The 12084-nt window shown below is 40.3% G+C and overlaps 1 protein-coding gene across 1 annotated transcript; it reads left to right on the top strand.

Moving 5' to 3' along the window:
* The first annotated feature begins 6076 nt into the window (after positions 1–6076).
* On the top strand, positions 6077–7096 carry LOC127209107 (vomeronasal type-1 receptor 4-like). Its single transcript, XM_051168677.1, has one exon. The coding sequence runs from the start codon at positions 6158–6160 to the stop codon at positions 7094–7096; it is 939 nt and encodes a 312-aa protein (XP_051024634.1). The 5' UTR covers positions 6077–6157.
* The last annotated feature ends 4988 nt before the right edge of the window (positions 7097–12084 follow it).

Genomic DNA, 12084 nt, shown 5'->3' with positions numbered 1-12084 from the left:
CAATTCTCAACTTCATTTGGAAAAAAAAGCCCAGAATAGATAAAACAATCCTCTACAATAAAGATATTTCAGAGTAATCTCCACACCTGATCTCAAGCTGTACTATAGAGGAACATTAATTAAAACAGCATGGTACTGGCATAGCAATAGGCTGGTTGATCAATGGAACTGAATTGAAGACTAAGAAATAAATCCACACACATATAGACACTTGATTTTTGACAAAGAAGTCAAATCTATTCAATGGAAAAAGGATAGCATCTTCTAAAAACAGTGCTGGCCTAACTGGATGTCTACATGTAGAAAAATGCATGTAGACCCATATTTATCACCATGCACAAAACTCAAGTCCAAGTTGATTAAAGACCTCAACATAAAACCAGAGACACTAAATCGATTAGAAGAAAAAGTGGGGAAGAGCCTGGAACACATTGGCATAGGAGATAACTTCCTGAACAAATTTCAACAGCCTAGGCCTTAATGTTAACAATTAATAAATGGGACTTCATGAGGCTGAGAAGCTTTTGTAAGGCAGAAGACACTGTCAACAGAACAAAGTAACAGCCTACAGACTGGGAAAAGATCTTCATTAACTCTTCATCTGACAAAGGCCTAATATCCAACATATATAAATAGCTCAAGAAATTAAACACCGCCAAATCAAATAACCCAATTAGGAAATGGGACTCAGAAATAAACAGAGAATTCTCAACAGAGGAATATCGAGTGGCTGAGAAACACTTAAAGAAATTATCAATGTCCTTAGTCATCAGAGAAATGCAAATCAAAACAACTCTGAGAGTCCATCTTACACCCATCAGAATGGCTAAGATCAAAAACTCATGTGACAACACATGCTGGTGAGGATATGGATAAAGAGGAACACTCCTCCATTGCTGGTGGGAATGCCACTTGTACAGCCTCTTTGGAAATCAATCTGGCACTTTCTCAGAAAACTGGGAATAGGCTACCTCAAGACCCAGCTATTCCACTCCTTTGAATACACCCAGGAGGTGCTCCACCACACAACAAGGATATACGTTCAACCATGTTCATAGCAGCCTTATGCGTAATAGCCAGAACCTGGAAACAACCTAAATGTCCCTCAGTCGAAGAATGGATAAAGAAACTGTGGTACCTTTACACTATGGAATACTACTCAGGTATTTAAAAACAAGGAAATCCACAAATTTTCAGACAAATGGATGGAACTAGAAATGATCACAATGAGTGAGTTAACCCAGACTCAGAAAGACTCACATGGTATATACTCATTTATAATTCAACACTTGCCCAAAAGGGATGTCCTATGAAAGTCTTCACTTACCAGGAGATTGGCATAGATGCGAGGACTTCCTATTGGGACTCTAGGTGAGAAAAGTTCAGGAAAATGGGGACATAGAAGGATCCAGGGGATCCTAGAAACCTACAAGAAGAACAACATGACAGCTGGATCTGGACCCAGGAGGGTCTGCTCAAACTACTGCACCAACCAAGGACAATACATTCAGTAAATATTGAAGCCCTACTCAGATCTAGCCCATGGACAAGACATTCTCCACAGTTGTGTGGGGCGTGGGGATGCTGACATGAACTCTGGTGCCCCATTTTTGACCACTTCCCCTTGGTGGAGAGGCCTGGTGGCATTCAGAGAAATGATAAGCAGGCTACCAAGATGAGACTTGATAGGCTGTGACCATATGGTTGGGAAGGAGGTCCCCTTTGGTCACAGACCTAGGGAAGGGGAATAGGGTGAAAGAGGGTGGCTGGGAGGGAGGAATAGGAGGATACAAGTGAGGGGAAGACAATTGAGTTGTAATCTGAATACATTAATTAAATAAAAAATAGTAAAGAAATGTCAAACTTGCATAAAGCAATAAACTAACTAGGCTAACTAGTGAGTCAAATGAAATAATTGTGGAGGGGTGGAAATGAAAGTCTCATATTAGGGACTGAGATTCCACCGAGGGCTTACCTCTCCCTGTCATGGTAACAACTTCGGAAACTGAAATCTCCATGATATTTTATGGTAGCCAAAACTGTGCAAACCCCAAAGATATAAATATTGCCCAGCAAACATCACCTACTAGAACTCAGCCAGAGCTTGTCTGCTCCACAGCCATCGTGGTGAGTGAACCTGATAGTTCTCTGATTCACTTGCATATGTTACTTTCCCTCAGAATCACAAAAGTTGATGTGTCTTAGGATGATCAGGGAAGCGGGAAGGGTGAGCCCAAAGACCTTGAGCATCTCTGTCCCTGGGTTCAGGATGTGCTCACATCATAGTTTCATGGTGGCCTTTGCATGCGGCCATCTCAGTACTTCTTCTAGGAACATTACTAAGGTTCCTTGGAGAACACACTTTTCTACAGCTTCTGCTATGCTCTGCTTTATTGTGCTGGCAGCAGCATTATAGTTTGTAGAAGTCTATTAACCTGATTTCAGTGAATTTCTGGGCTCCAGTGGGTCAGCTTCTGCTTTTTTTCTTTTTCTTTTTCTTTTTCTTTTTCTTTTTTTTTTTTTTTTTTTTTTTGTATTGCATCAACCCATGTGGATTACATTTGAAAGACAATATTCCTTTTTTTCTGAACCCACCCTACGAATATCTGTATCTGTATCTATAGCATGTTACATGATACATGAAAATAATAAAAATTTTGAAATGCAGAGCCAAAAAAATGTGTTTCAAATGATTTGTGACCTCAAAGAGGATTAGGAAAACAGGATGAAAAAAGAAGTAAATTCAGGATGTAGGCCAAAACATTAGCAGTGCAAATTAGACATTCAGCAAGAAAAATGAGATTTTGAAGGGAAACGAAGCAACAGAAACACTAGATATGTTTAAAAAAACTCAATAAATCAAATAAAAGAGGTATGAGAAATACTACAAAAAAAAGATTAAGCAGAAGAAAACTATCAGGAGTTGAATTAAATGTTGAGCAAACACTACACTGAGTCAGCTGATCTTTTATCCTGTAGTCAATGGCATTGCCATGTGACCTTTTATACTATAGCTGGAAGGGCTGGAGAGATGATTCAGCAGTAAAGTTAACTTGTTGCTCTTACAGAAGACCCTGATTTTCTCCCAGCACCCACATACCAGCTAACTACTATTGTCTGTTATTCCAGCTCCAGGGAATCTGAAGACCTGGTGACCTAAACAGGCACTGAATGCAAGTGGTGCACAGACATATAAGTAGATGAAACATACATCTATGCACATTTAAAAATAGGTTATTTCATTCTTCTTTCATACACTCCCCTGTCCCCCAGATCCACTCGTCCATTTCCCTTCAGAAAGAGCAAGCAGCCCAGTGATACCAACCAAACACAGTATAACAAGATGCAATAAGACTAGGCACAAACGCTCTTATCAAAGCTGCATGAAGCAACGTAGTAGAAGGAAGGGAGTCCTAAAAGAAGGCAGAGGAGTCAGAGACAACCAACTCCCACTGTGAGGAGTTCCACAAACATCCCCAAGCTAAATAACCACAGCGTGCACACAGAGGACCTAGCCAGACCCATGCAGGCTCTGTGATTGCTGCTTCAGTCTGTGAGCCCCTCTGAGCCTCACTTGATCCAATGAGCCATCGAGATCCTGGTTTCCTCAAAAGCTGTCACTTCATATACAGACAAAATATTTTTGGCTTCTATTTTGTGTCAGCTGCACCTACATGTGTGGAGAAACCATCATGCAGAGCACAGAGGGAGACAAATGACCTCGACCTCGCCTCCCGATGCAACCCAGTGATGCTTCCTCTTAAAGAACAGAAGGATGAGACCATCACTTCTAACCTCATCTCCGCACCCACATTTATTTACATTAGTTTTCATCCAGGACACGAAGGGCTTACTAGTCACAAGAACGAGAAGTGTATGGAAGGATACAGACGTTTCAGAATTGTCCTTGAAGTTTTATCATAAGTAAGAATTGTTTTTAGAATAAGGCTAAAATTGGGAAGGCATTGGTATTTCAAGTCCTACAGGATATTTAATGACTTTTATGTTCAGGAGTAAACTAACAGTCATACAAAGGCCATCACTACAGGTGGGCACAGGTGGACAAGGGACACTAAACGTGTCCTTGTTCATGTCTGGGACTTGCTCAAGAAGCAGAATATCCAGTGCTGAGCATAATTCATTTTACTCCAGTATGATGAGGGATTTGAACAAGAAAGGAAGGTCTGCATGTCAGAAGCTGGTCCCCAGCCTGGTCCCAGTCTGGCACTTTGGGAAGGTGAAAATCCATCTGGAGATGCGGGAAGCTCAGTACACAGAACCTTGGTGAGCTGTTCACTTACCTCACATCCTTCCTCTCAAAATAATCAAACACTAATTAAGCTTGAAATAACTTGAGCAAGACAGATGTACAGAAGTACAGAAATAACTGTACTTCAGGGACTTTCTTCCCTCTGACACAGTAACAATATAAAATGGGAGTCTGCAGTATGTGGTGGCACCAAGATCGTCATGGATCCAGACAGTACAAATATGACCTGGTAAGTGTGACCTTCCCAGAGCATCCCCAGAGCATGTCTGCACCACAGAGGCCCAGGTGAGTCCACTGAGGTAAGAGCTTCAATCCCCTCAGCTTTGCTTTGAAGAGTTTCATTAAAGCTGAAGTCTCTCTCTAAGCCAGGAAACAGTTGAGAGGCTCCGTGAGCCTTGGGTCATCCATTTTCCTTCTGATCATGACAAGGTTGGTACCTGGGTCCAGAAAGATCAAAGGAGATGACTTCCTGGAGACAGAGAAATGAAGCAGAAATGCTGAGGCATCAATACCCATCCTCACACTGGAATACCATGACAGAACTTGGGGTAGGTCTTTGCCTAAGTTTTCTTCCTGGGTTTGGTTGGTTTGGGTTGGTTGGTTTGCTTTGGTTTCTTTGGTTTGGTTTGGCTTGGCTTGGCTTGGCTTGGTTTGGTTGGCTTGGGTGGGATTTAATTAATCAGTAAGATATAGAAGATTTTCAGGGGTCTATAAAATTTTGAGACAATAATGAAACACTCCAGTAACATACGCACTAGAGAGGCTGAGGCAAGATAAATATTTTTCAATGGTTTACATAGAAAACTCCATCTCAAAAGGCCTCACAGAGGCAAAGTCCACCATGAGCTCTTAGGTATTAGAATCCCTGCTCACACCAGTAAGGCCCAAGCTACTCTTTTGCACTTGATGCTGAAGACTCATAATTCAAAAACTTCACCCATTTCACAGCATCACCAATAATGTCATTTATCCAATTCTTCTGCTTACCTCATCATTATCTCCTAGGCAAAAGCTGTTCCCTGGTCCCTTAGATGTCCTGAGGTCACTTACTGGGGTCAGGGCTCTCATGACCCTCTCTGCTAGGCAGTACCGCGGGGTTCCTCTAGACACCTTTTTCTGCTGCAACCTGGTGGTTACATAATTTTTTTTAGCATATCTCTTGATGATACAGTTGTATTTTAACTGTAGGGCCCTTTCTGGAAAGGTTAAACAATTTGACTTGACATTGAGGACAATGTTTAAAAGATAACTAGTAAAACACTTTATGGAGTGAAATCACAAAATCAGTATAAATACTTTAAAATATTAAGATGTAGAAATTGGACTTAAAAAGCTTTGAAGCCAAATGAAAATATAGGAACTGTTATACTAGTCAGGATGCAAGTAAGAAAAGAGCCTCAGACTTTGGTAACTGGCTGGCAAATATGATGAGCTAAAGTAAAAAAATGTAAGAAGAAATTTTGCTTGGAGACACATGAAGTTCAATTCAGCTATGCTGAGAGTTAACAAAAATAATCCAAACACACAGCCACACAGACAGAAAGCCAGACATAGACAAACACACATAGACACACGCACATGTGCACGTACTCACACTTGAACAAGTCAAATTTGCTAGTGTAAAGCTAAAACATATCTCCTTTAAAATTTTAGATTTGAATACCAGTTGCCAACTCACCTGTCAGAGCACACAGCCTGTCTGAGAGTCCACAGGAAAAGGGGAGCTTCAGGGACCTACTCTGAAACACCGTATGTATGCACCACTGCCTCTTGCATACCAGAAAATGTTATTATGTGCTGTTCCGATCCATGTCTCGCATTACTGATGCTTTTTGGGAAAAAAGGACTTTGTATCCTGGATATAAATTTTAAACCTAGGAAGTAAAAATGATTTTGAAGCTTATTAAGAAAATAGTTTTCCTATCTGTGACTATGCTTGGCGTTCTGGGGAACATTTCTGTTTCTGTGAACTACATGTTCAGCTGGTTGGGAGGCCCTGAGAAGAAACCTATACACCTGATTCTCATCCACTTGGCTTTTACAAACATCATAATCCTTCTTGCAAGAGGATTGCCAAAAACAACTGTAGCTCTTGGTTTGAGAAACTTCCTAGATGACATAGGCTGTAAGATCATTATTTACCTGGAGAGGGTGGCCCGTGGTGTCTCCATCTGCACCAGCAGTCTCCTCACTGTGGTCCAGGCCATCATCATCAGTCCCAGAGCATCTATGTGGAGGAGGCTCAGGCCAATGTCTGCATGGCACATCCTTCCATTCTTCACAGTCTTTTGGATACTCAATTCTTTAATAGGTGTGAATCTTATCCATTCCACCACAAGTATAGGTCTGAATGTATCACAACATATGATTGGTGAGAATTATTGTTATTTCATGCTAGAAAGTCAGACAATAAGATGGATTATTCTCCCTCTCATGGTCCTGAGAGATGCAGTGTTCCAGGGCGCCATGGGAGGGGCCAGTGGCTACATGGTGTTTCTTCTCCACAAGCACCACCAGCATGTCCTCCACCTTCAGAACTCCAAGCTTCTCTACAGAACTCCCCCTGAGCTGAGAGCTGCTCAGAGTGTCCTCCTTCTGATGCTCTGCTTTGTTTTCTTCTACTGGACAGATTGTGTCTTTTCACTACTTCTAAGTCTCTCTTCAAGGGACAATACCTTGCTGTTAAATACACAAGGCCTTCTGACGCTTGGTTATGCAATGTTCAGCCCCCTTGTGCTGATTCACAGGGATGGGCTTCTGAATAAGTCTTGGTATGCTCAGTGGTTGAAATGGAGAAAGTGTGTCCCACATTTATCTCTTCAGTAAGTGTGAACGAACTCTTAGTTCTACAATATTGTGGGTAAACAATGTGTTTATTCTCAGACATCCTTCCTGGTGACTCACAGCTTTAAAAGGAAGACCTCAGCAAGTTACAGTTATATAAAAACCTCATTCTCCATTTTACTTCTCTTTTGAACAGATGTTTTAATTTTTCTGCATTTGTAGTAATTGATTGTGTATGAATGGTTTGCCTGCATGTATGACTGTGTAGCATGTGCATGCCTGGTATGTGTACAGGTTAGAAGAGACCATCAAGCATCCAGTTACTGACTGGACCTACATAGAGTGTTCTCAACTAATGTTGCCAGAAATTGAGCCTGGCTTCTCTGGAAGACTTGATGATGCTGTTAAGTGCTGAGCCATCTCTCCAGCACTGAGAAAATAGCTCTAAATGAAATCTGTATAACTTGATTTGCTACTACAATGACTGGAAGCTTGCAGATGGATTTTTGTAAATCTTATCAAAATTCAAGGTGATTTAATCATGTTTGTCCAATAAATTCAATATCTTCTACCTGACCCTGTACTTTCTAAGTGTTAGTGCCACACATATATTCTGGACAACTTCAAAGTGTCTATAAGTATCCATCCATAGAAAATAGTATATACAATTATGAGCAAATGATATTTACTGTGAATTTAATCAATAGAAGCCCAGGACCTATGAGCCACAGATCTTAAATCCACTGAAACATCCCATAGGACTTATATTCTTTTTTTTTAATTTTTTATTATTAATTTATTCTTGTTACATCTCAATGGTTATCCCATCCCTTGTGTCCTCCCATTCTTCCCTCCCTCCCCTTTTCCCCTTATTCCCCTCCCCTATGACTGTTTCTGAGGGGGATTACCTCCCCCTGTATATGCTCATAGGGTATCAAGTCTCTTCTTGGTAACCTGCTGTCCTTCCTCTGAGTGCCACCAGGTCTCCCCCTCCTGGGGACATGGTTAAATGTGAGGCCGAAATTTGTGGATAAATGGATTGAGCTAGAAATGATCATAATGAGTGAGTTAACCCAGAAGCAAAAAGAATCAAATGGTATATACTCACTTATATCTGCATATTAGCCCTCGGGGCATGTCCCACAAAAGCCTTCACTTACCAGGAAGCTGGGACAGAGGGGAGGGCATCCTATTGGGACTCTAGATGAGAGAAGCATGGGAGAATGGCAAAGTAGAAGGATCCAGAGGGTCCTAGAAACCTACAAGTAGAACATTATGATAGGCAGATTTGGGCCCAGGAGTCCCACTCAAACTAAGGCACCAGCCAAGGACAATACAGGTGGTAAACTTTAAACCCCTACCCAGATCTAGCCAATGGTCAGAACATTCTCCACAGTTGAGTGGAGAGTGGAATATGACTTTCTCACGTACTCTGGTGCCTCACATAGGACTTATATTCTTGAAGCCTCTCTGTAGGACTAAACACTGGAGATATGGGATAAAATAGATAAAGAAAACACAGTAAAGTTTCATTTTATATCTGTCTATAGTTCTATGTTGATTTTTAAATGTGTTTTTTTTCTTTTTTCAAAATTAATCACTGAGTATGATTGAAGCAGATGGAGGCTTGTATGCAGCTGCCTTTTGTATTTTGTTGTTGCTGTTCTTTTGTTTTGTTTTGTTTTTGTTTTTTTTAAATTAATTTATTCATATTACATCTCCATTGTTAGCTCATCCCTTGTATCCTTCCATTCTTCCCTCCCTCCTGCTTCCCCCTACTCCCCTCCCCTATGTCTGTGACTGAGGGGAACCTTCTCCCCCTGTATATGCTCATAGGGTATCGAGTCTCTTCTTGGTGACCTGTTATCCTTCCTCTCAGTGCCAGCACACCTCCCCATCAAGGGGCAGCTGCCTTTTGTTAACTCCCATGTGCTCTCCACAGCACCATCCAGCTCTTTATCACCAAAGATCTGAGGAAGGATTACATTCTATATGTATCTAAATGCAGGATTCAGTACTTAATTTCTTAAATTGGGCTCATAAGAAAAGATACTGACATGGTTCTAAGAATCTGGTGGACACAATCTGAAAAATACTTACCTATAGAATCAATGAACCTGAAATTGTTGAAATCATTACAGTTATTTTGATATTTTATTTTTAAAAAATTATCTGTCATATCTAACCAGAACCCCTATAAACATTTGGGTGCATCATGGCTCTACTTAACAATGATGAGTAAGTATTTATACTTTGACTAGTTGCACAGTACACACAAAACTTTTAAGTAACTGATGTGTATTGTATTGTGTTACAGCTTGTTAGTCTATTTTTACAATATATATTTATTTTACTTATGCATTTATGCCACATTTTTCCAGGTACCCACACAAGCCAGAAGAGTGTAATGCATCCCAGGAATCTGCCATGCGTCCTATGATGTGGGTGCTGGGTAAGGAGCCAGTGTCCTCTGCAAAAGGAGCAGGTCACTTCACCATCCCTCCAGCTTCCTTGTCTTTCTCTTGTAGATGTCACTTGTTTGTTGGTGACATCACCAGTCATGTTACTCCTACAGCTCTCATGTTAAAGCCTTTTTTTTTAAAGTATCTGACATAAAGAACCAGACAAATCAAGCACCTTCTTAGTCAGTTTGTGTAATTTGACTCAAAATGAAGTGGTATCAGAACATGGAGAGGGAGTGAAGAAAGACGTAATTAATCTGTTTAATCTGAATGATGAAAAGCTGTTCAACATTGTGAACAGACAGAGCACTGGAGACTAGACTCTGTGAGTGAAAGGACCTGCTGACACCCAGACAGCCTGATCTGCCTCTGAAAAGAAAAAGTGACTTGCACATGCTGTCCTCTGACCTTGATATGCAGAGACACACATATGAACACACACAGGGGCGTGCAATATGAACTTTAAATTTAACTTTTAAAAGTACAAAAAGAGTAGACAGGAGATGTGTAGCTTTTGACACCGTATCAATAAGGATGGTGTAGATTCGGAGTAGCACATAGAGTTGCAAATTTCACCCTAAAAGACAGAGAAGATTGGATAAAATAAGACAAAATCTTGATTAGAATATGAATTGAAAATTTAATACATGATGGAAATAGTAATGAATCTAAATATGTAAAGGATAGTGAAGAAAACCTGAAAAGGGGACATCGTTATGCCCTTCAGGAAACACACAAGAGATTTGACAATTGGATTAGTATAAACATCACTTCAAACTTTGCCATTTCTTTATGCTGGACACACTGCACGTCACTAATGTGGACCTGTAGGACATTATGCTAAATGAAATAAGTCAGTTACATGTAGACAAATACACATGATTTTACTACTAATAGGTGGAGTGTAAATACAAAGAGAAAAGGGCCATCAATGTGTGGTGTGCACCCTACAACCCTCAGAAACTACTTCCAATGTGAACCCTGATTTTGACTACATCCTCCATATAATCACAAATGTAGCAGCCTGGTGGTTACATGAACTTTTCAGCATAGCTTTTGATGGTTCAGCTGTATTTTAAGTGTAGGGCCCTATCTGGGAAGGTTAAGCAATTTGACTTGACATTGAGGACAATGTGTAAAAAATAACCAGTAAACACTTTTATGGAATAAAATCGCAGAATGGTCAGTATTAAAATATTAAGATGCAAAAATTGGACTTATAAAGCTCTGAAGCCAAATGAAAATATAGACACATAGACAGAAATACAGACATAGACAAACATGTGTGCTCATGTGGGCATGCACACACACACACACACACACACATACTTGAACAAGTCAACTTTGCTAGGGTAAAGCTAAAACATATCTCCCTTAAAACTTTACATTTGAATACCAGGTACCAATTTACCTGTCAGAAGTACACACAATATCTCTGAATCCACGGTAAACAGGGGGAGTTTCAGGGACCTAATCTGCAACATCACATGTGTCCACCACTGCTTCCTGCACACCAGAAAATGCTACTATGCAAAATGTGCTGCTCAGATCCTTGTGCTGATTCACAGCAATGAACTTCTGGCTGAGTGTTGGCACGTTGAGTAAGAGATACTGAGAAAATGTCTCTCCAGTTTATCTGTTCAGTAAGTGAGAAAGAACTCTTATTTTTGTAATATTGTGGATAAGACAAAACCCACAGAGAATCTTAAGCACCTATTTATTCTCAAGCAATTTTCCTGGTGATCCAAGCCTTGAGCTGAGAGTTACTTACTAATTAATTCTGTAATGTTAGCAAATTACAATGATACAGAAACCTCATTCTCCACTTTACCACTCTTGAGGAGATTTTTTTTAAATTTTTTATATTTGTGTTCATTTATGTTCTATGGATAGTAGGCCTGCAGTATGTCTGTGTGGTGTATCCAAGCCTGTTTTTTAAAACTGGCTTTACTACTACTATGACTAGAGGCATGCAGATGACTTTGGTAAGTTTGGCAATTTCATGGAGACCTAATCATGTTAGTCCAAAAAATACCATATGTTTTACCTGACATTGGGCTTGATATCTGTCTATAGTTTCTATGCTTATTTTAAAGTGTGTGTGTGTGTGTGAGTGTGTGTGTGTGCTAGCACATGTATGAGATGTGGTATTAGAGTTGGGGGATATGAAACAGTAAGTTCCTGCACCATCTTGAATCTGAAAATCAACTTAATCTCACAAAGATCACGGTGACCACGTTATTAACAAGGTTGCAGAAAAAGATCTGGGTAAACCAAAGCAATTGTAAAAACTGACTGCAGAATTCCTGAAATGATGCAGTATCCATGACAACCAGGATTTGAGTGATTTCATTTCAGTCCATCAAAACTTCCTTTGCTGAAAGAAACTGTTACTACAGATTCCATGTTCACATAAATTTCCCAGACCCCCATGACCGTGCACAGCAGCAAGTTATTCTCCTTCCTGCAATCTGCCTTGGAAAGCTTTCCACACACAGAGACAAAATCCAGACTTCCTTCAGGGGCCAGGAATAAAAACTCAGTCAAGTACCACCCCACAGATCCTCC

The sequence above is a fragment of the Acomys russatus genome, chromosome 3, assembly GCF_903995435.1.
Source record: "Acomys russatus chromosome 3, mAcoRus1.1, whole genome shotgun sequence".
Lineage (NCBI taxonomy): Eukaryota > Metazoa > Chordata > Mammalia > Rodentia > Muridae > Acomys > Acomys russatus.
Note: the sequence above shows the minus strand (reverse complement) of the source record. Positions and strands in the feature narration are given on the sequence as shown.